At 42.6% G+C, this 25724-nt stretch overlaps 1 protein-coding gene across 1 annotated transcript in view; it reads right to left on the bottom strand.

Moving 5' to 3' along the window:
- Positions 1 to 25724, bottom strand: part of CNTN5 (contactin 5) — a 569036-nt gene that overhangs the window by 318276 nt on the left and 225036 nt on the right. Inside the window, exon 7 of the mRNA XM_088456711.1 lies at positions 20443 to 20545. Coding sequence (XP_088312837.1) covers positions 20443 to 20545 — 103 coding nt within the window. The remainder of the gene's footprint in view (positions 1 to 20442; positions 20546 to 25724) is intronic.

Raw genomic sequence — 25724 nt, 5'->3', positions numbered from 1 at the left:
GCGGAAGGAGGACAGATACTATACAAGGAAACAGAGCCATGGCAGGGTGTAAGGGTCCAGGTGACATCATGACATCACAGAAAACCACTAAGAGAGCAGTAAGATTGGTGCTAGATGTGTCCTATGTGCCTTAGTTTCTAGATAGTGGGGTACCTCTCCAGCTCCAAAGGGGTACTGTAGGGGCAGTGACTATGCTGCTCCCTTGGCTTTGCACCCTGGGTAGCTATACTGGTCACACAACCCTCCTTATAACCCTACAATTAAATGCTGCTGGGATCTGGTAGTATGGGTCCAGATGCAACAGGAGTATTGGCCATATAGTCAGGCTCTGCTTTATTTTTACTTTTCCCAGACCCCAGAAGATTGAAAACTTACCCCTTCTGGAGTCCTGGTCTGTAGTCATCTAGTGCTCTTTATATATATATATATGAGACCAATAATGGTGTCATGGGCATAGCTATAGTGGGTGCCAAGGGTGTCACTGCTTTGGGGACCTGCACCCAGGTCATATAGTTGTCTACCAATATCAACTGGAGCACTATAATGGGGCATATGATGTACTGGGGGCACTGTGTGACATAGGCCCCTATTTACTACAATCCGCATTTCAAGTGCGTTTTTGTAGTGTGATATTTTTGCCTAAATTTGCATTGCGAATATAGGAAACATCACAGAAATTTATCAAAAATCACTTGCAGGGACAGAGCTTGCGATACCCCCCTAACCCCTGCCCCCGTGATTCCCTTCCCCCCCTCCAATGAGGTAATCCAGGACTCCTGTCAGCTGGTCTATTGGCTCCTTTACTGTGACCCCGGTTCTATGCTGCAAACTGAGATGCTGGCATAGAGCAGCTGACCGGGTTTCACAGTGCAGGAGCCCAAAGACCAGCTGACCGGAGTCCAAGAGGACCTCCCCAGTGGACCGATCACCAGTCCTTGAATGCAGATAAGTGTTTGGGGGATTTTTTATTTTTTTATTATTATTATTTCTGTTATTCATCAGAGCAATAAAATAGATATATATCAGAAAACAAAATAAATAATAAGTTGAACAAAACCCCATTAGAAATAGTAGTATATAAATAATACAATCTAAATACGAAAAAAGTATTTATTTCACAAAACAAAACCAAGAAATGTCATATATTAATCAGAGTAATCAAGACATGGCACACACAACCCCAAAAATTATCCAATAAAAGAAAACAAGGTAAAGGAGATCCAAAAAGAAACAGATTCTATCTCATTTGGGAGATTTATTAACAGTGATCAGTTTGTGATCTATTTAGACCACAAAGCTGATCACAGGGGCCGGCTCCTGGTTTTGCCTGTTAGAGCGGAGCAGGAGTCGGGGAAACAGGAGAAAGCCTGGATAACATTATTTTTTCACAATTTATTTTAGTAAATCTGAGCAGATCACATTTCCCATTACAAGTATGGGAAATGAGATCTGCTTACTAAATATATTTGCATTGAAGGGCTTGGAGTGGTTTATTATGGAAACTGCTCCAAAAGCCCTTTAATACATAGATATGATACTAAAATAATGTGAAAACACCTGTCACATGTGGTCAACATGGATGTCTTTAAAACCTGGACTGTTGGCAGTGTCCTAAAATAAAGAAGTTTTGGTATAAAATACACACTTTTATTACTCAGATTGCCAGAGTTAGATTACCATTCTCTTGGGAAGCTTTCCTTTTTGCTGATTTCACCTCTTGGTTGCCAACACTTATTCCCCCTTCAATGTTACCCTTTCTTACTGTAATGGTTACTCTAGCAAAGAAACTAATTCTGCAGAAATGGATCTCTAAGGTAGCTCCTTCTTTAGAAATGCTTGAATTGGAATTTCTTAATATACTCTATTTTGACAGACGTACGGCGATGTATGATATTGAAAAAGGTGTTGTTAGATTCTATAACAAATGGGAAACTTACCTCAACTATCTACCCACTCAGACTTATGAGCAGATTACAAAGGTTTGAAAATACCACATGGTCGCTATCACGAATTATATCCTGAACGCACTATAAATGTGGATGACTCCTTCCCCCCCTTCCCTTCTCCTTCTTTTTCTTTCTTTTCACCAATTTCTTTAATTGGACTCAGTTATATGGTATTTAGTTAAACTATATACATTTTTAATAAAATACAATTAGAATTCATGAGGAACAGGGAAAATATACAATCTTGACTGTATAACCCACTTGTATTGTATTAGCCAACCATAATTCTTGCTGTGAATGTAATACTATATATTATTGTCCTTGTCTTGACCTCTTTGAATTCAATAAAAATTGTTTAAAAGAAAAAGAAAAAAAAACCTGGACTGTTAGAGTACCTTGAGGACCAAGTTTGGGAACCTCTAGGTTAGGTTAAATGTGAAAAAGTATAACAAAATTATTATATTTCGTAAATTTACTAAGATGGGAGTTCTATTTAAGAAGTCATGTTGCTCATATCAACCAATCAGATTCTACTTCTCATTTATCTAGCACCTTCTAGAAGATAATACCTGGAATCTGATTGGTTGCTATGGGCAACATCACTTCTTAATAGAACTCCCATCTTAGTAAATTTACCCCTAAGGAGCATTGATTATTGTAAGGAATCTCAATGCTCAGTAGCAATGGATAGTGAGAAAAATTGAGCTGGCATAAAACAGGGACATTCAGTGCGGGGCAAACAAAACCATATATGTGGTATAAAGAGCTGCATTTCAGCATGGCCTTTGGTTGGTGTGCAGTCAGAAAGCCGACTGCTGAATGCCCGACTGTGTAATCCCGACAGGGGACTAATGCATACCTCCCAACTGTCCCGCATTCAGCGTCCCCTCCCCACCCCCAAATGGCAGCAGACTGTCAATCAGTTTACGTGCACGCTCGCAGACCCGTTCTGCACATGCGCAGAACGGGTCTGGCATTCAGCAGTGCGGCCGGCGGTGAATCATACCGATTCCATTTATCTGTCTATCTATCTATCTATCTATCTATCTATCTATCTATCTATCTATCTATCTATCTATCTATCTATCTATCTATCTTTGTAAATAATAAAAATAAGACACATGTTCTTGCAATTGCTATTACTGTATATATCCCAAATAGAAAATGATTTCAAAAACTTTTTTCTCCTGCACAGCCATTAAAGCCTTTGTTACTTTAGGCGCGGAGGATAAGGTGGTCGGCATATGAAATCACTCTCCCTACTGGGTGCACTATATAAGAGTCACACATGTGCTGATAGTCTGAGGCGGTAGGCTTCCTCTGCATGGCAGGCAATCAGGACAGAGAAAGAAATAACTAGCTTACTTCAAATACAAGCAATCAGTAGGGGCTCCGATTCAAGGAGATTTATTTAAGAGACAACAGAGTCTCCAAAGAACAACAACAAAAAATTGACTTAATTTCATTTCTTTGCTCCAACAAAGGCTGGTGAGATCTTTTAAGTTATTTCATTTCTCAGAGTCTTAATTGGAAAAAGGTTTCTTTGTTTATTAGGATGAAAAACGTTTCTAGAATAAGCAGTAATACAGTTTAAAGACAATGCTCAGAGTATGACAACTGGGAGGCTGATTGCTTCAAGCATCCCCTCTTGCTGATGACCGAGCTATGCTGCATTTGTAACTGCTGTTAAGGAATAAGAAGAAATACCAGTGACACGTAAAGTAAGAGTATGCGACTGCGGCAAGCTTACAGTAAATCGGTGACACCTGACTCAGACCCGGACGCTAAGCTGCGAATGCACGCTATGGCCGATAATCGCACGTTTGTGCATATGTATGCGTCAATATGCGCATGTGCGAGTCACTCACTATGGTCGGGAATTATGCGCTTGTACAACACAGACTGGACGCTAATTTGAGTGACAGCGCCTTTTGTGGGTGGTAACAGGGGAAGGTGCTTGTGAACGGGTGGAGTGGATGTGCGAACGCAGGCGCATCTGGGCGTCTAAACGGCATTTTAGGGGTGTGCATAATTAGCAAAGAAGCGTCATTGTACACGTCACTTAATTGTATTGTAGACAGCACTGATCGCAGTGCTTGCGGTGGGGTAGGGTCTACTTCAAGCGCTGCGTGCAGCTCCGATGGCTCCCGATGTCACCAATTAATCACACACTTCCTGGAGAAGACTTGTGCTAAGAGAGTAAGGTGGGCGTCATTACACCGGCGTGCGTTCGCTCTGCCGTCGCTCTCTAAGGCAGAGAGGGCGTCCTACCACCAGACAGTGCGATCGCGGCATTTGCATACCTGGCCTCTTTTGGCTGCAGTTTAGCGTCCGGGTCTGAATGAGCTCCCTAGCTCGCGAAATAGATCTCGTGGGGAAGGGGCGGGGCCTCATGGCATGCCCCCATTATTATCACACTTGGGGAGTGTCCAGCACTCCCGGAGATGCCAGGCTGCTCCCAGAGACTCTCTCCACACTGCCGACTCCTCCCCATAATTACTCATTGCGTGCACAGAACTACAGTAAATGATCATATTGACCCATAAGTGTACATCACAGGTGTAATTAGATGTACACCCCCTGTTACATCTCTGCTACTCCCCTGTAGTCACAAGTGAAGATGCATTCTGTCTGCGTTAAATACTGCAACGCCGGTAGTAGTAGTAGCCTATAGGCTTCTTTTCAGGGCGCTCTCTGAGAGGGACCCAATCGGATCCTTTCACCTCCCCCCTTGACGCGCACGTGCATGCACTGAAGGACACCAAAGGGACTTCTGGGTTTTAAACCCGTAAGTCTCTGTATCCAAGGGTATAGCTCTTATCTTGAGAGCTGTCCTATGCAAATTAAATTAACCCTGGAATGTACCCGATAAGAGACGGGATGTGCCGCATCGCTGATGCCATGCTGAATACATCCCGCCCACTGTGACTGACAATGGCTTCTCATTGGAAGTGCTACCTGCCAGTCACACACAGGACAGGCAGCCCCAGAGGGAGGTGTTTTCTCTCCCTGGGACTGCCAGTCCAGGCTGCGATTAGCAGATGGCAGCACTACCCAGCTTCTAGGGGTAGCAGCCGATGCAGTCCCTAGAAGCCGGTGTTATGCGCATTTGTGGCACCACTGCGCTTGTGCACATGCCTCGGCGCCTTCCAGATCCATTGAGCAGGCGCCGGGACATGGCCGGCCAGACCAGCATTGGCAGCTCCCTCATGCAAGAGGGTAGATGCCGCTGCTGGTTTCACTGTTTTCAGAATATTTTGTACATGCACAGTAGCCAATGATCACTCAACTACAAGAACATTGACATTGCGCGTAGTTTGCATACATCTCTGAATCGGGCCATAAATCTCTATAACTTCCCAAATTTTAAAGATTAAATCCTGGACATCTTTTATCCCTGTCTTGTAATACTAATTAACTGTGCAATGCAATTTATCCTCTCTATCATGTTTTATTTTTATATGTATTAAAACGGAAAACAGAGAATCTCATAGTCCATAAATTAAAATTAATTGCAATTCATCACTATTGACTACTTGCTACAGTACATTTTGGTGGAAAAAAAAAACCTCCTCCCATATAAAAAGTTATTCTAACCTATCCACTTGTGAGCTGAATATTTTTTTATTATTATAGTTTTGTTGGAACAATGTACAGTAGTAGGTATGTAGGCTTGGGCTGCACCAATTTTGACGTACAAACCACTGGAAAATATGTTTACGTCTCTCTCCAGGATGCATCGTGTGGCTTTCCAAGTTGCTTGAAACAAGGATTAAAGCTCCTACACTTTATAAAGACTGAAATTGCCCCACAATATGCTTGCTGGTATTTATTTTTTGGTCCAGCTCAGAATTTTTATTTTATTTTTTTTTTTCACATTTTGCTGAACAAGTTGACAAAAGCTTTAGAGTAATATAATTGGATTTCCCCAGGGCACTGTTTTACGTCTTGTTTTGCTATTAGTATTACTACTGTAATCCGAAAAGAGAAAAGACATTGGTAAAGCTGAAAATGGAATATAAAAAAAACACTGCTGCAAATTAACTCCCCCACTAAACCTATCATTTAGACAGGGCAAAATAAAAACCATTTTAAATGGAAACAGCATTTGGTCAAAAGCAGAAATAAAACCAGTGATCTGATCCTGGGCTAATGGCTGGCGGGGAGAGATAAGAACTCGTTATATTTACACCAAAATAACTTCATGTTGTTAGTTGATGAAATTGACTAAGATAACCTTTAATTGCCTAACGGGACACATCTTTTGTTGCTGGCGATGTGTAAAAAGCAGGAGGGAAATTATAATGTCGGTCTCGCTGGCTGTTATTAGCAGTTGGGAAGGTGCTGTAATCCTCAGGAGTATAAACTAGCACATAACAAAAGGGGAACAGTGTGAATGCAATCTCTTAATGTCAAATCCTATATCTTGTTTTATAAATCTCTTTAGGTATGTATTTGTCCGACAGTTACGCTTTGTGCTTGTAATTTAAAGAATATTGCACAATATGAGAATATTTAAGTTGTGTGTTTATACAGATGTGTCCACATACAACTAGCCTCCTTGTGCGTTAAACAGCCCTTCTAGGCGCACGGGCATTGCTGTAATCACCGGTGATTGTGGCCCCGCCCCCTCAGTGGGATGTCACATGGAGGGGGTGTTGCCTGCAGTGGAAGAGCTAGTTACAGCACTGTACTGTATATATATTAGTCCAGAAGTAGTGCCACTTGCCTGCACTGTCTGTTACTGGCTTTGGTACCTCCTCAAAGAACAACAAGGGATGGCACTCATAGGAAACATTGCTGTTACTGAGCTCCCTATTCAGATAAGTCATTACTGAGCCCTATGAGGGCCTTCCCTGGTCTTGTACATCATGTGACTGTCAATAACTACCATCATGTACAGGATAATCCAGTGCGGAAATTAGCATATTTTTATTCAACATACTTGCGTGTCCACAACACTGATGTCAATATGTCAATGTTTGTGTTTTGGTTTTGCAAAACCGTTTTGTTTTTGTTTTTCGATCTATATTTATTTATTTTTTTAAATGGTGAAATGTTTTTAAAAACAGCTAAAATTATGGAAATTCTGAAATCCAAAACCCAAAATTTGGATTTAAAATCCGAATTCTGAAACGATGCAAGATCAAAACCATGATTTATCTGGATATGCTCAGGAGATTAGAACCGCGTCTCGGATCTATTCGGATTCACGAAATTCGGGTGGATTCGGATTTCTGGAGAACCGAACCGCACATCTCTAATAGGGAATATGTTATTCAAAAATAATTCAGACATTTTAATCTTATTAATACTGATATATATATATATATATATATATATATGCTCAAGGCACATTTTATATGTGAAAGCTAATTTCTAATGGCAATTTAGCATCCATTTAGTCAGAGCAGCAACAAAAACCCGTCATAAGGTTATAAACCCGAAATTCCTCAGAACGCAAAGGAAGGACAGCTCTTATCGCAAAATCTGTCTTTCGAGTTTATAATCACAATTATACAGTACATACATAGGGCATTAATAAATGCCGCTATGCATGGAATAAATAGCGGGATGTGTCACATGCAATGAGATGCATGATACTGTACATCCCACAACCAATGTCATCAGGGGCAAAGCTGCCAGGGCCTAAGTCCGAGGTGACGGATATGGGGGGCACCAGGGGTAGTGAGTGTAGGATTCAGGACATTTTTAGCTATTGTGTCTGAATGACTGAGGAGATATCAGTTAGGCAGCCCCACAGCAACCCCACGGCGTGCACAGAGGAAGTATCTGTGTTTACTTTCTGTCGAAGTGATCAGCGATGTGGGAGGAGGTCACATCGCAATGAGCCAATCAGCAGCATCTTAGATGCCTGCCACCTCTAAAGTGAGAGCTATAATTGGGGTCAATGACAGATGCTAGACTTCCGTAAGAGACCTCAGAGACTGTAAAAAAATTCTGAGAAGCTGGGGAACGTGTCACCGTCACCTGAATCTCCTTGCGCACTCCCATGGTGCATGGAGGGTGAAAGGTAAGTGCCATACTTGCTTACTTTTCAAAAAGCACAGGGTGATTGTGTAAGCAGCACCTATGAGCTACATCTGAGAGGTGTGTCATTAAATTGACTTACTTCCAAAGGTAAATGAGCTCCAATGCAGTTAGTAAAATCTATTTGTTGATGAAAAACACACTGATACTTTTCAGGGCTAGCTCATGTGTTTTACAAGAGGTTGCATACTGTATAAGTGTCCAAGAGAAACCTTATAAGAAATATTCAATGCATGTAGCCATAGGGATCACTGTGTCTTATAACAAATGCAGGGAAATGGCACTGATAATATCGTCTGAATGTACATATCTCTGATTTATTTTTTTCCAAAGTGTATAACAGCTACATAATGGGGGTAAGGTGCAATCATGGATATTGCTATACTCTTCAGGGATTCAGGGAGATTGCTCCTACTTTATTTCAGGAAGCCTCCCTGACAATCAAGGAGAGTTGTCAAGTACAGTATGGCTAAGGGCTCTGTTTACTACAATCCACATTGGTAATGCAGATTGTAGTGTGATATTACCGACTGAATTCGCATTGCGAATTCAGGCAATATCACAGGGATTTACTACAAATCCCTTGCAGGGACGGAGCTTGCGATAAAGCTCTGTCCGTGCGAATTCCCTCAGCACACTAGTCACGGTATTTTCGCAAAAAAATACCATGACCAGTACCCTGCGCATGTGCTGACCGACCGTCGCTACTACCCCCTGTCGCCAAGCCCCACCCCCGTCATTAAGCCCTGCCTCTGCGACCCCCTCTCTCCCTTAATTACACTTACCTGCATGATCCAGGCTCCGGTGATGTCTTCCATGTCCTCCGGTCAGGTGATATCCCATACTGCACTGGGACCCAATCACCTGATGACCGGGCCGCAGTGCAGCATGGGAGACCAGCTGACCGGAGGGAGGACATCACCAGAGCCCCAACCACCGGTCCCTGGAGTCAGGTAAGTACATTTTTTTTTCTTTTTTTTACAGTGAATCAGAGTGTGGTCTGTTTAGCAGTGATCAGCGTGTGGTCTGTTTAGACCACACAGCTGATTACTGGGACCGACTCCCGGCTCTGCTCTCCCCGTTACAGCAGGGTAGGAGTCCGGTAACTGGGGGAGACCCTGGATAACGCCACCTCCAGGTGGCATTATTATCACAGGGCTTTCCCCAGTATTTTTTTACAATTTATTTTTAGTAACTCTGGTCGGATCACATTTCCCATTACAATTATGGGAAGTGCGATCTGCTTACTAAAAATAAGTGATACTTAGGGGTTGGAGTAGAATTTTACGAATTCTACTCCAATTGCCCTATAGTAACGGTAGGTGATACTACAATAATGTGAAAAGGGTGTGAAAACACCCCTTTTCACTTTATTTTAGTAAAAATAATGTTAATAAATAGAGCCCTTAAGTGTCAGTCCTCCCACATTCACAGTCTCTCCTGAATTGTCCCTCTTGTGAATGTTTTGTAAACCAGGTTTAACTGCTTCACAAAAACAAATTGAAATCACATAATAAAATGCAAGGTGTAAAATTGTAACTTTTCAATGTCTAGTGTCTTGTGTAGGCCTTAACTTAAAAGTGTATGTGTGTTTTTTTTTTCCTTTCCATCAAACCCACAAAAGACCACACAGAGCATTTTTTTATGAGCCAGTTTCAAATTCTAGAATGTGTGTGTTCTATTGTTATTCTTAAGTACCCACATCGGCGAGAAAGAGAAAACTCTGTGTGCCCACTGGTTTTGTGGTTTATAAAATACATTTATTATCTTCACACAGGAACACCGTGTTTGTTCCTCTCTTAGTTTACAGCAAGATGTGATTCCTGTCGGTAGCTTTTGCATTACTTTAAATGCACCAGCGGCTTTCTAGCATAAATTCTTTCAGCTGCTGAGATTAATAGAGCAGGACTCTTCCTCGTCTCTGTCAGTATTTATGATACTTCCTCTAGAGTCTGTGATATTCCCTCCATTAGACACTTTTCTAAATTTCTAATTAACCTTTTCCCCCGTTTAGTAATCACCTCCTCAAAGTAATTTTACATTTCTGATCTCTAATTATTCAGACCCTCAGTAATCGCTGATCACCCAACAACAATGTCGCAAAGACTAGTTTGTTGTTTGCAATAAACCACACAAAAAAGACTATTATAAAGACAGAGGTTAAAGTGGCAGATGCATTTACATAGGTTAGAGACACTTAAACTGCTGTGATTTGAACACCGCCTGTGTGGTTTCTGGCCTCGTGGAAGTCAATAAACTTGTAAAATGTAATACATGTAAATAGAGAGTACAGGAAATTTCTGACTAAACAAATCAAAGGTTGAAAATTATCCTAGGACATGACAATAAACCAGCCCGGATACAAGTGTTAGGGAATTACCTAGGCATTCTGCTGCCTGAGACAGCAACTGAAATTAGGCCCTTCTTATCCCTAATACAAACTAAAATATACCTTTCAGGGTCATTAGATCCACAAATGAGATACTATTAATTCATATTGTCACTTCAAGAAAATGCTACTTTTTAAATGAGTTCTCTTCATCGTCAAGGCCAAATAGTGTACTTGCTGTCTGAGAGCTGCCTAAAGGTGCGTACACACTGGGCGATAAAGTGGACGACTGAACGATAATGATATCGTTATCGTTCAGTCGTCCACTTTATCGTCTATTTTTAACCCCAAAAAGATGAATGATAACGACGACGCGCGTTCCCGCGGGTCGTTTGTCATTATCGTTCATCGGGCTGATATGTAGGCCAACCTGACGATCTCGTCAGGTTGCTGCATGTCAGGGAATGGGGGAGAGAGCCCGGCGCTGAACGATATCGCTAATGATATCGTTCAGCGGCTGTGCTCAATGTCATGAACGACATTGAGCACAGCCTGCCGGGGACACACTACACGATATTGCTCAGGGAGCATATCGTGTAGTGTGTACGCAGTACGCACCATAAGTTTTTTTATTTTTTGAGATCTTTGTCTCCGTCTCATTGGAGCTCCGAATGAGTTGTGCTAGTGATGGGAGCGGCTGCTCCTCTTAGCCACGGTGATGGACGAATGGTAGAGCTTATTTCCCCTTCATTGTAAGGACCTGGTAGTGACGTGAGGTTAGGTTGGAAGTCCAGTTCCATGCCCATAAAGTCCACCTAAAGAAGAAATTTGTCCCCTCGCGAGCTCACTTCGCTCGCCATGCTTCAAACTCGGTGGCTCGCTTCGCCCGCTACAGGATTATATTCCCCCTCTATGTCCATGTGGATGGTAGGGAATGACGTTGGACAGTAACTGATGACATCAGGGTCCTCTTCATGAGGTGCATCTAGACACTACCATGGCAGAATCTCTGCAGAGGCGTGTAACTCCTCCCAGCAAGTACCCATGGGCCTCTAGTCCGGTGACTGCACTGTACTCACCTGATGGTCCTGACAGCTGCAGGGAAGGCATCTGGCTACAGACCATATTAAGTACTGTGGGGTCTATTTACTAAGCCTTGGATGCAGAGAAAGTGAACAGAGATAAAGTCCCAGCCAGTCAGCTCCTAACTGCCATGTCACAGGATGTGTTTGAAAAATGACAGTTAGGAGCTGATTGGCTGGTACTTTATCTCCATTGACTTTAACTCCATTCAAGGCTTAATAAATAGACCCCATATGTGTCAAGGACAGCAGGTATAGGGCTGGCTGCTGCGTCACATTAAAAAGCTATTCTGTGTTTGCAATTAATCAATTTGATTGTGGCCAGACTGCTACTGATTTTAAGGACTTTGTACATGAAGTGCTTCATTTAGATGCTGCCTAGTAGAACCCAAATGGACGCAGAGCAGAGGGTGTTTCAGTTTTATATGTGTATATCTCTCCCTCTGACTCCCCATGTGTGCCTCTGCCACCTCCACACGCACAGCACACACTTTGTATATGTGTATGTATGTTTTATGTGCCGTCCAGCTGGCAGGGTCTCACTCTGGGCCTGATTCAGACTCGGTCGCAAGCGCTGAGCGCTCACAACCGGTTCGATGGTGGCCCACAGCGCATGCGCATGACGAAGCCGGCTCCGTCGTGCGAATGCGCGAGACCCGGCTAGCGACGTGCAATCCGTCGCTTCGGGTCTCGCTCCAAAGGGGGCGAGCTGTCGATGTTGAGTGAGGGGTGGCTGCCCAAACGGAGGCGTTCCCAAGAGAACGCCTGCCGTTTGGGGGCGGCCCCACTGACATCACATGTGATGTCAGTGGGAGAGCTTCCGGCTCTGTAAGAGCCGAAAGCTCTCTGGGGCTTGCGGCCATGAGACCCTACCACAAGGGTCTCGTCGCAAGCCCAATGGTCGCGATGGTCTTGACCATCGCGACCATCATCCTGGCCGCTCGCAATAGCTGGCCCTGATTCAGAGTGAGCGCTCAGTCAGAGCGAGCGGCTCTGAATCAGGCCCTCTGTCTCTTCTTACCTGCCCTCCCCCCACCAGTGTTTTTGTGTCTCTCTTACTCCCTCTTTAGTGCATGTGTTTTGCCCTTTCATATCATCTGTACCCCATACGCACACGTAATGGAGCTTTCAGTTGGCCAGAATTCCCTCATTGCACCCCAAATGCATCTTTCTGATAGGTGCAAATTACATTTATTTTAAAAATGTACAAATATTTGAAAGCCTTTATTCAATTTAACAAAAAATGCCAGCCCTGTCCTCAGTAACACGTGTACATGATCTCCTGCAGCTCTTATCATTACAATAGTCAGTTTGGCTGCAGGTCCCTTCATTCCTGTCCACCTTGATCGTATGGATATTTCTGACAGCAAAAGATGAAGATTGACCGTAATAAGAGGGAGCTGTCGAGCTTCCACATGGGGGGCATGTTGCAGCAATAAGGGGGCGTGGCCCGGCAAATGACGCATCATTGGGGCCGATATTAATGGGATTATGAAGCAGGGGGTGGGGCCACAATGACGTGAATCGCGTCACCGACCCCCTGCTGCCGGGGGCCGGAAGGCTTGCCTGCCTTTCCAGGGGAGGTGGGAGCGGCACCCGATTTTCGGGAGGCTCCCGGCCGAATCGGGAGGGTGGGCAAGTATGTTATAAGATGCTCAGACTCTAGACAATTGCACCATAAAAAGTGATACGTAATTCCCCTTACCACCCCTAGTACATGATCTGTGGGTGTTCCTCTGCTGAGACCACTTCCTTTGTCGTATTGGAGTCCATGATGAGAGTTTTGTGCTGGCTTCTCATTTTGCCACATAATCTCATCTGTCGATGCAACTAGTTTTCAGAGTCCTGGGGGGGGGGGGAATCAATTGTATTCGCCTGTGGCAGTTGGTGCTGGGCACTGGACAGAACAATGCAGTTTTGCTCTGTCAGGGCGCATACAGCTGTGGGCAGGCAAGCAGAAATGTGCGATAAGTCAGCACTTTGGGCACCCAAATGGGAGACTTTAGATGTTTGGGCGCAACAATTGTGCGATATTCATGGACAAATTGAATATCACATCCCAATCTCCGGTCACTTTAGATGGGAAAAAGGGTGCAATAATACAATTAAATTGCCCCCCAGAGTGATAAATATTGTTGCTGAAACAGTAGCTATTGATCGGGTGAAGGGAGCTTGATGGCTGAGGCCAGCAAAGTGTTCTGAAGCTCTAATTGGCCAATCACACACACTTTTGTAGAGGCCTAAATTCATCAGGGACCCTAGCAGGGCAAAGAGGACGGGCTACCACAATTCAAGTAAGCGATGTGTTTACTTTTTAATAAATACTGGCAGACCTTTCATAACCTTCTCTGTATAAGACATTCTCTTGCTTACTATTTAAAGATGTATATGCTTATCTTATCTTTACTTAACTAATATTTGTATATTATACTTCATATATCTTACTGTTATTTTTTTTTATTTGACTCCTCTGCTGAAATAAAGAGATTCAATAAACAAAAATATTTGTTAAAATAATAAAATTAGCCTTTAACACATCTAAAACAATTGATGATACTTGTTATATTAATCTCAATAAAATATACAGAACTGTAATTGTTCGTTCATGAATATTTACAGTATTTCTAAACATAGTGTGTGATATTAGGTTACATGAGCCATTTGCCTGTTCGTTAGAGGAAATTCACAGAAAGCGTTACAATAAATAAACGTATTTTTAGGCACATCAACGCAACTGTGGGAATTCACAATATGCCCTGACAATCACTGAGATACATCTGTAATATCTCAAGAGGTCAATTGTTTTCTGCATAATGGAAAAGGCTAATTTATTTCAAATGAATTTGAAAACTATAGTGATAAATAATTTCTTGAGCAGGAAGGTGTCAATTACAAGCGGGAACAATGTGCCAAGTATCTAGACAGAGCAATGCTATCATTTATTAACACCTGAATGCTGGAGGGACGGGTAACGTATTACCCTATTTCTTCAGAATCAAATAGAGCGAAATGCATTGTGCTATCAGGAATGTGCTTCTGTCTGATGCTATATTTTCACTTTTCCCTCCAGAGACTTAATGCATTATGAAATAATTATTAGCCAATGCCCAGAGTTTAGAGGAACCGCTAGCAAGGCTGACATACCTTCAGTGCTTCCTTATTCTTACATCAGTTATTTCATGAATTAAAGTGGTTTAACATGACTATCTAGCTCATATTAATGCCGGCAATTAACTACAGACTTGATTGTGACGACTACACAGATCTTGTGCCTTGTACATTATAAATGAGCTACTGTACTTTCATGATTTAAAAGGTTCTCAAATAGTTGGATATTGAAATAAATGAAAGTCCGCAAATCAATTCAGCTCAATTCCACTGATTCCTATGAAATGATTACATTTATCTTTCATTTTGATTTTTGTATTTGCTGTCTTGGTGGATCTGTTGCTCATAGACTAGTTAGTGGCCCAGCGATGATGTTGTAGCCTCCAGAACCTCCGCTATGCACATGCACCACTCAGAAGAGGGCTCTGTGGTCTTGGGTAGTCCTGCTTGCAGTCCTGTGGGTGCCTAGGTGCAAGGCCAGCTCCAGGGGTCGGAGCACCCTGTGCCTGCTCCATGTAGTGTGCCCAAAAATGGGGGTCTGGCCTAATTCCAATAGGCCACGCCTCCTGTGTGACGTTATTTGAAGGCATGCCCAAACAATGTCAGGGGAGAGCCTCACTAGCTGGGCTTCCCCCAGCCCTCTCCCGTCACTGAATGGATGCTGGGGTCCTGCACCGCCGCACAGCAGTGGGGGTCCCCAACCTCCCGATTTGACCACCCATGGGCCACTTCGGCCCACGGGTGGAACAGTGGGACAGTACTGTCCTGCTGAAATCTGGATGTTGGGGAGGGGTGCGCCCTCTATGGGTGGCGCCCCTGTTCGAACCGAACTGGTCGAACACCCCTAGAGCCGGCCCTGTCAGGGTGTGGGTGCTGGGGCAGCCCCAGGCACCCATGATAGTTCCAACATGGATAGCAATGTTCAAGGATTTGCATTGATTCACGTTAAAAGTTTTTCCTGAGCATGCTATATAGTATATATAACATCTGTATTTATTGTATTAACTGTATTAATTGCATGGCTACCTGCCAACAATACATGATTTAGCTACTACAGAAGAAGGTTATGGTTTAAGAGACTTGGGTTAATAGAGTCTAGAACAGTATGTTGTTTATTGTTTTTAGAATAATTAGTTATTAATTATATGTTTGCTTTAAACAAGAGTTTAACCTTTCAGACAGAAAGTTCCTTTGAGTGTGTCCTACCTGTATGCAGGGAGTATTTGGGGGTGATTCAATTCAGTGCGATGTTGAATAGCATCGGGAAGGAGTCCTTGGAGCTATTCAATTGACTGTGCTGTGCCCTGCACTTAGTCAGGAGATGCCAGTTACCGCGCCTTAAGCCGAGTGTTTAGTCGCGGTAATTGTATTCTCCGACTTAAGTAATGGCCACGATGCTGTAAGCGCACGTGCTAAGCCGGAAACCAACACCGCGGCCCTAATTTAGTCAAATTTATGCTCACACCTCAGGAGGGGGCGAGCAGAAATCTTCTGGTCAGGAGTTTACAGTGTGGTCACTTGTATAGCTCCAGGAACTCCTTTACCATAGCTATTCAACATCGCACTGAATAAAATCTTAGGTATGTTGTCTAATTTGTATAAATTTTCTAGTTGGCCATGTTGGCAGGTACTATATGCTATAAATGATATTTTAAGGCTATGCATATGCATAGTATCTATATAATAAAGCCTTAAAATCTGTCCCATCTCAAAAATGCATGCACAATGGAAGCCGGGGTGTGCGTTGCCCTTCCATCATCTCCCATTACTAGGGAGACAGGACATACCAGCCAGAGAAGAAGACCCACTGGGTGGAGTTGGGATGGTGGGGCAGAGCAGCATAGAGGGGGTGGAGCAGCAAATAGTGAGGGGGTGGGGACAGGCAGAGGGGGGTGGGGAGAGACTAATGTGATGCAGAATATGACGGGTGCCTTTACTAGTAGTAATATTATTGTATAAGGCATAGTTAGAATCCCTCATCAAAATCCTGCATTTACCCCTGTAAGTGACCTAAAGGCAGGGCTGGTGCAAGGTTTCCAGGTGCAGTAGGCATAGCTTTCCCCTATCATCCAAATGTCCTCCTCCTAGCCCCTCACACTCATACTTGAATTTCTTATCCTCAATAGTTTTTATTAAAGATTTTTCCAAGAACAAAATAGATAATAAACATAAAGATTACAAAAAAAGAAAAAAGGAAAACATAAAGAAGGGAGGGAAGGAATCAGACAGCACTGTCCATACATTTATATCACAGAATTCAAACATTAGAAAAATATATATATTGATTGTACTTAATCATAGAGAACATCAGATATCAAATATCTTTAATATCTTTAATAGTACCAACATTACCCCGCATGTGGAAAAGACCTCCTAGGATCAGGAAGAATCTAGAAGCAAAGTGGCACCCTCTCCATCTGTGACAAATTCATGCCATTTGAACATGCCACCTAACCAATGGGGAAGAGGTCACAGAGGAATAGGGAACACCCATCGTTTCCATTTGGAAAGCATATTGAACTTTACATACAATTTTATGTATAGATGGGAGAGATGGAGACTTCCAATTTTGTGCTATGGCCGCTCTGGAGGCTATGAAAATATGGCCTAGAACGTAGCTATCTGATTTAGACAGCTCTGAGGGATATATGTGGAAAAGAGCAATAGAAGGTGATTCTTGAAAACGAATGCTGAGAACCTTAAAGGCCAACTCAAATATCTCATGCCATAGATTGCGAATGTTGGGGCAACCGCAAAAAATATGAAACATATCACCTGGCTCCGAGCATCTCCACCAGCAAAATTTCGACTGTGAAGGCCATATCTTATGTAGTTTGGTTGGAGTAAAATATAACCTATGTAGTAGTTTAAAGTGCATCTCAGTATGGTTGGAGCATTTAGAGAAGCGATGAGCTGCTAAATAAATCTCTTCCCACTGCTGCAGGGAAAATATCATCTGCAAATCCGCTTCCCACTGAATTTGTGCTGCATATTTAGTTATCAACTCAACCTCCATAAATAGGGAATACCAGAACTTAATAGCTCCCCGAGAGTTAGCAGATGACATTCTAGCCAGAACAGGAGCAGGAGGAGAAGCCAGAGAGCCTGTATTACTTAACATAGCAGAGACCCAATGGCTTATACGTAAATATGTAAAATATTCTCCTGAGGGTAGTTTAAATTGTGTTCGCAGATATGCAAAGGGGAACATAGAATTATTAGTGAGTAAATCAGCAACTGTTACTATACCACAAGAGCGCCATTGTGAGATACGTAAATCTGGAATTACGCTAGATAGAGCCAATAAAGAGAGGTTACGAGTGGGTAAGATCATGCAGCTTGAAGTATTTATAATAGAGTCCCAAGCCATAAGAGAATCTGAAATTGCTCTAGGTGCTTCTAATGGTATTGGGCGAAGTTGTTTAGGGGTCCTGATCAATTCTGTGAGAGGGAAGTGAGGAAATAAAGTTCTTTCCAAATCAACCCATGGTTTCGAATTAATAGGTAAAGTACAGTCACTGATCTGAGCTACTAAGCATGCATGTTGGTATGCCAAAAGGTCAGGTATGTTGAGACCACCCAAGTGTCTAGGGCGTGTTAAGCGTTGATAAGCAATTCGAGGGGTTTTACCCTTCCAAATATAATTCAAAATTAGTTTATGAATTTGTCTAATATACCGCTGAGGGACTAAATAAGGTATTGTGTGGAACAAATACATTAATTTGGGTAGTATCATCATCTTAAAAGCTGCCAGTCTACCCAGCCAGGAGACCTCAAAACCCACCCAACTCTTTAAGAGATCAGCCACATGGGAGATAATAGGAGAGAAGTTGATCTCTGGAAAAGTGGAAACTTTATTTGGGATGTGTATGCCCAAATATTAAAGAGAATCTCTCTTCCACCGATATTTATAAATACTTTGGAGGCGGGACAATGTATTCTGGGGGATATTGAAGGGTAACGCCTCTGTCTTGGTGGTGTTTAATTTATAAAATGACGCATTACTATAATTATCTATAACTGCATGCAGGGCAGGCAGTGATGTTTCCGGTTTAGTCACGAATAATAAAATGTCATCGGCAAATAGACATAATAGTGATGTCAGTGGGAGTGATTTTGGCTCTGATAGAGCCAAAATCACTCCGGGCCTTGCGGTTGAAAACCTCAACCGCAGGCTCCGGCTCGCAGTTTCGATGGTCGCGATGGTCACGACCATCGCGGCCATCAAACTGCACGCTCGTATAGGCTGTGGGTGGTGACCCACAGCTATACGAGCGTCCAGGAGGACGCTCCATAATTATGGAGGGCTGACCTCATTCAGAGCGTGCGCTCTGCTCAGAGCGTACGGCTCTGAATGAGGGCCCATGTTAGCAAGGTTTTGTGATCTGATCATAAAATTCTTTCTCTAGCCTGCATAACAAAGCAAAAAAAGTTTCCCAGGCAGATGAGAGATGCTCAGTTACCCGGCAATACTGGTTGGGAGCAGCATTGCTGACCAGTCATGGATCCTTCTGCGGATGCGTTACCCAGGTAACTGCACAGGAAGCCACTGGACTTCCAGGTGCAGATTCTATTAAAATGTAAAAATATAAAAATAAATAAATAATACATATACATTTCATCACTTTCATATTTTCTTTTGCTTTATTCATTTATTTAAAATAAATGCTTACTCTTATTGTTATTGGTAGTCCAAGTTATTTGTCTACTACCCTTATGCGACTCTATTCATTTTCAGCTCCTCGCCTACTCTGGAGGGGGTGGTGCTTTACTGACTCACTGGAGGGCAAGGAAGTAGATGGGTGCAACACATTTCATCACCAGCTCTTTCAGTTAGTTTAGGCCATCGGTGGGTCACCATCGATGGTCACAATTGATATTACAATCAGTAGTTATCATTGATGGTATAAAACCATTTAAAGTGAAACCATTGATGGTTTCAACCACCAATGGTCATTCCTGCTCTATGACCTACTGGGCTGCTGGCCAATCAGAACTGAGGGGCAGGGCTTCACGGTCAGGGGCGGAGCTAGGCTCCGTGTCCTGGCATGAAGTTAAAACCATTGGTTCTCCTCCATCGATGGCAAAACTGTCTGATATTGGCTATTAACCATCAATGTTTTGTAAACATCGATGGTCAATGGCTATCCCTACTTCAGTTACACTGTCTGTTATTCAGAAGAACGTCCGACCAAAGTGAAAGTACAGGAACGGGGCTGCGCCGGCTTACAACATACATACCAGCCAGCATTAAGTACATGATTTAAGTACATGATTTTAGTTCTAGATGTCCCCCCCTTCAACTTCCCCCCCACACACACACTCTCACACACACCCCTTCCCTCCAGGTCCCTGCTCTCAAGGCAGCTCCCTGAAGCTGCCTAATGGCAGTTCTGGCCCTGCTTAAAGGTGGAAGGGCTCAACTAACAGTCAGATAGAAAAGAGTATGCTAGCTGTTGCTATAACACAATATTGTGCATGCTCATTGCTTTGGATTTCGTTGGATCATAACCAATGGCTAACAGGAACATGCCCTGTCTGTATGTAATAACAGCTGCATTATGATCCTATTCATATAAAAATAATGACCATGCATAATGCATATTTGGTTGGTTTACTTTCCATTTTGCAAAGCTAAAGGAGATGCGTCAATCCCAATGTTACCATAAAAACAATAGCATAAAAGGCTTTGTGCACTAAACAGACTTTGAATGTTTTACCAGCTAAAGGGATGTAAATAAAAGTTGCGATTCATAAGGGTTATAGCGCTTAGTCATCGTAATGTATTTTACTGAGCTTGACTATGCCCAGGAGCCATGCTAAAATGCAGAGATAAATAAAGATTACAGCTAGATGACCAAACACAAATTAAATATAACACATACTAATAAACAATTGCTACTAATTTAAGGAAATATGTACTTACTTGCCAAGTGCGAAACACTCCATTCTAACAGTTGTTCCCTTAGCTGCAGTAAAAGTGTAAGGAAAGTGGACCTCAATTTTCGGTTCATATTCCCCCATCACACCTGGGAAATAACAAGAAGTCTTAGAAATAAAGTTAATATCACTTTTTTTTACATGCTGAGAGCTCTTATTGTGTGATTCACTCCCATAAAAATGATTGGAGGTGCATAGTGATGTGGCCGATGATAACCTATAACATTCAACATGAAATTGCCTCTTATATCATGGACACATTTTCCTATCTGATGTTGTCTGCTGAAACTTCGGCTCAGCGCAATAAACTTGGTATGCAGAGATGCTGAGCAATAGGGATGAGCTGAAAGGCACTTTTAAGGGTGATTACATTTTCATCAAACCGCTCTGGGTAAACACGAGGACCTGAGCACACCAGCATTATTTTATTTAGGATAAAGCATGAAATGGATAGGATTCACAAAAGGGTAATACCTATTACAGATAAGCTGTCTAACGCAGCGATACAGCGACGTTTGCAGACGTGAGCAAGACAATGAAGTGAGGTTGAGGATGTGAAGGATCTTAGTATTTTTGGAGCTCGCAGATAAACTTACAAACTGAACGCAGAAATAGATGGCACAAGACAAAGGGCCCGATGAACTAATGATCGCAACTGCGATTACGCAAGCAATCGGCTGATTGTTGCGTTCTGCTCGTGCTTATGCATCATAGTGTGTGGAGGCGAACCGGTCACTGCTATCGGGACTGCGATCACAGTGACTACGCAAACCCATCGCAGAGTGATTGACAGGAAGTGCGGTTTGTGGGCGGTGAAGGGGTGGTGGTCGGCGAAACGCAGGCGTGCCAGTGCGTTTGCACGTCGTTGCATGGGCGTGCATAAATTATCCACTGTGATGCCTTATGCAACCATGAAGTTAGCAATTTCTGAGTAAGGTCAGAGCTTGTGCAAGTGTGCGTGAGGCTGCGATGGTACTCCATGTTACCGATGGTTTCGCAGCTAAGGATTACGGGTGTGTGTAAGGTAAAGTGGGCGTCCTTATGTTGAGTTGCGATGGCACAGTGATCACCATGGATTTGCATACTATCGCAGTGAAACTGCGTGTGTAATCGCTATTGCAATCGCAGTTGCGATCCATAGTGAATTAGGGCCAATATTCGATGAATGGAATGGACAATAAAAAATGCGTTTTTAAATTTGTGTTTTTAAACAGCAAATTGTACACACAGAAAATGAAAAAAACTAAACTGAACAAATCATAATACTGAAACAAGATAGTAGAGCCTGTAACTAATCTGTCCCTAGACCCAGGTCTTCCACAAACCCAACTATCACAACACTTTCTAGAGAAGAGAAGAGAAGTTTTCCATAGCAACCAATCAGATTTTACCTATCATTTTATAGGATGTACTAGATCAGTGTAGGCTAACCTTGACACTCCAGCTGTTATGGAACTACATAACCCAGCATGCACTGCTACAGTTTTGCTATTAGGGCATGCTAAAACTGTGGCAGGGCATGCTGGGATATATAGTTCCACAACAGCTGGAGTGTCAAGGTTAGCCAACACTGTACTAGATAAATGATAACTATATTCTAATGGGTTGCTATAGGAAACTTCTCCACATGTCCTTTTTTGAAGGTTTAATATATATCCCCCATAGCTCCTAAAAAGAGTATCTGGAGATGCATCCATTTCTAGGTTTGCTGCAATTACATGACATGAATATGCCATTACTGTACCTGCCCTACACTTATTTGTCCTTCCCTTCCATGTTCAGTCTTCTATGTATTGCATACACAATTTTATTCCGTACATGCAATATAGAAATATATATCGTGCCATCTTGACAAAGTACACAGACGTATGAAATGCAATGGAAACTGCCGGACTAGCACTTCTGATCCCCAAACTCCCAGCATTGATATCACCCTAGCCACTTCCGGTTCCAGGTTTAGCGTACAACTCTTCGGCCGGAGCTAATAGCAGGGAGAAGGACCCACTGGTGCAAGAAGAATCCACAGAGGAGCGAAGGGAATCATTAGGGTAAAGATAGGGTTAGTTATACTAACCAAGGATCACCTCTTCCCACATATACAGGGTTACCATTCCCCCAGGCTCAGTCATTTCATAATAGATCTTAAACATTGTTTCAATGCAAGGTAATTTATGTTGCAATCAAGTGTAATGTTTTAACACTTCATATATTACATATATTATAGTGCTTGTCTTTTTGTTACAATGTTTACTTTATAACCTTGACTAGAGTGGATGCCCATGTTCTGCCTAGTGCAGGTCTTCAGTTTTCTTATCCATTATATCTTGCACAACAGAATTGCCAGTCGTCCAACTCTAAGTGAGTTGGACATCTGGTATCTGTCTGTATGTTTATTTAAATCCATGTAATTTATACAGGTGTAGTAGGTATTACCGCCGGCGTTTCAAATCTCGCCAGCAGCAGCCCGGCAAGGGTGATCCCTATCATCCCTAAGGTAAGTATCGCTAACCTAATTCTACCCCCTAACCCTATCCCTCCCCTAGGGGTGCCTAACCCTAATCTCCCCCTGGAGGTGCCTAACCCTAACCTCCCCCTTCCCCTAGCCTAAACCTAACCATCCCGGGGGGGTGCCTAACCCTAAGTCCCCCTGGGTGTCCTAAAACTAACCCTTCCCCCTGTGGCTGTCCTCGCCCGGCACCCATCTTACCTTTCGTTCGGTACACCGGGCATCGGTCTTCCGGCATATGGTTAATGACAGGCGTCGAGTTTTCGAAGTCTGTCATTAGTACCACGCCAGGATTAGAGAGTCTAGAAGCCGCGGTCAGCATTTAGATCGTTGGCTTCCAGACTACATCCCATTTATACAGGATACATTAAGTATCCTGGCACAGGGGATTTCGGCACTTGCAATACCAGAACCGGAATCCTGACACCTGTCAGAATGCCGGCGCTGGCATCCTGGCTGCTGGCATCCCGAAGGTAAGTAGCAGGTTAGAGGGAGGGTTAGAGTTAGACACTAGGGGGAGGGCTAGGGTTAGGCACTAGGGGGAGGGTTAGGGTTAGGCACTAGGGGGACGCTTAGGGTTAGGCACTAGGGGGAGGGTTAGGGTTGGGCACTAGGGGGAGGGTTAGGTTTAGGGTGCAGGGAGGGAGAGGTTAGGTTTAGGCACTAGAGGAGAGGATAGGTTCAGGCACCAACCGATAGGTGTCGGTATCCTAAACCTGTCGGGATGCGGGCGTCGAGATTTTGAACGCCGGGATCCATACCGCCGGCATCCTGTACCCATCCCAATTTATACATAGTCAGAAAGTGTAACCTATGTGCATGAGGCTGTCATTATCTCATTTTTTCTGTTACCATGATGACAGCAAGAACTTATGTATGTATAAGACACTGGATGTAACACTTACCGACTTGAGGGTAAATAAGCCAATTTCTTAAAAAAATAGTCAATGACTACCATATAAATCAGTTTAATAATAACGGCTGCTGTACAGAAGATCAAATTAGAAAACCAGTTGAAAAAAAAACTCAATAATATAAAGTTATTAGAGATTTTCGGATTTATTCAGTGGAAAGGCTACCAGCAGCAGAATTGTGATACCAGCATGATAAACAAGAGCTTTTCCCTCTAGGTGCTAAGTACTAAAATGCTCAAGTACAATTTCTTGGATTATATGGCAAAATGTTTATACCAAAAAGACTGTAATTCTTCCAGCATTACTGAGGTTAGCAGGCTTATTAGCAGTATATCAGTACATAGTTTACTCCAGCCGCTCTGAAATTGTTTATTCAGTATAACAAAATGTATTTTTCTCCATAAAAATACATAAAAGAGGAACAGGAAGAATATTGTGTGTTATATTTATTTAAAAACATCATGTGAAAATAAATGCACGAGGCTTGTACTAGTGTTATACAATGATTACATACAAGCTTAGTTATTTCTATCTTGTTAACTATGTATACCAACCAAAATGTATATTTAATTAAATGTGCAATAAACAAATATTTCCCTCATTTGTTTACTGAGAGATGTCAATTAAAACTAAGGGTCTGATTTACTGGAGCATTTCACTGGCAGCTTGTTAGATTAGTGTGTGCTCACATCCCAAACCAATTAGGAGGAATTAGACTCATGCGCAGCGTTTATTTATCTATTGTTCTGTGTAATTTCACCTTGTCTCATTGTGTGGATGAAGACAAACACTGATCCTAGGAGCTGTTTGAAAGCCTGTCTCCAACTGGTATCTGTAGGACTATAGAACCATCGTTTTCCTGCTTATATAATTATTACTAGCTGATGTATCCGGATTCACCTAGGTAGACCTTAGATATTTACTGGTTTCATTTCCATCTCACCACTCCAATGACACATTAATCCTTCACCTCTATAGTAATGTATCACTGCTATAGTAAGACATTACCTCCCTCACCTGTGTACTAACACATTCCACTCCCTCACCTCTGTACTAACACCTTTCCTTCCCTTACCCGTGTTGTAACACATTTGACATTCCCCTCCCTCACCTGTGTGGAAATACAATCCCTCCCTCACACCTGTAGTAACTTATTCCCCTCCCTTACCTATGGAGTAACACATTCCCCTCCCTCGCCCTTTTAGTAACACATTCCCCTCCTTCACCTCTATAGTAACACATTCCCCTCTCACTGATGTAGTAACACATTTTCCTCACTCATCTCTGTAGTAACACATGCCCTTCCGACACTATTCAAACAGGGGAGTCACACCAACTGCCAGTGATGTTTGGCAGCACTTGGGATGACAGTTGCTGTTTGAATATTGAACTGTGCTACAGCCTCAATGAGAAAGTCAGTCAGGACATTGCACAGGGGGAGGAAACATTTTAATGCTTTTCACCCCCTTAGGAGTCGAAATTTCAAAAACTCCATTCTTAGTCGGCACCTACGTCATGGAAGGATTATACTCCCCAATTTTCATATTTCTAGACCCAGGGGTTTGGGCTGGGCGTTGATAAGTCAGTCTGTCAGTGAGTCAGAACATCTGTTTTTTTTTTTTTTTTTTTAAACATTTTATTGAAACATCTGAAGAATTCACAAGGTTATTAGTGACAAAATAAATATGAATATATTCGAAACAGATATAACCTCATATATAATATCAAAATAAGGTGAATTTTGATGATATTTTTTTTTAACTTGTTCCCTACATTATGCAATACAATATTATGTGTTTTTTTTATATATAGTTTAGGATGGAGGCTAGCTAGAACAGTAGAAACCCA

This window comes from Taudactylus pleione, unplaced genomic scaffold, assembly GCF_031769625.1.
Source record: "Taudactylus pleione unplaced genomic scaffold, aTauple2 ptg000711l, whole genome shotgun sequence".
Classification (NCBI taxonomy): domain Eukaryota; kingdom Metazoa; phylum Chordata; class Amphibia; order Anura; family Myobatrachidae; genus Taudactylus; species Taudactylus pleione.
The sequence above is the reverse complement of the archived record's forward strand: the minus strand, read 5'-3'. Positions and strand labels throughout refer to the sequence as shown.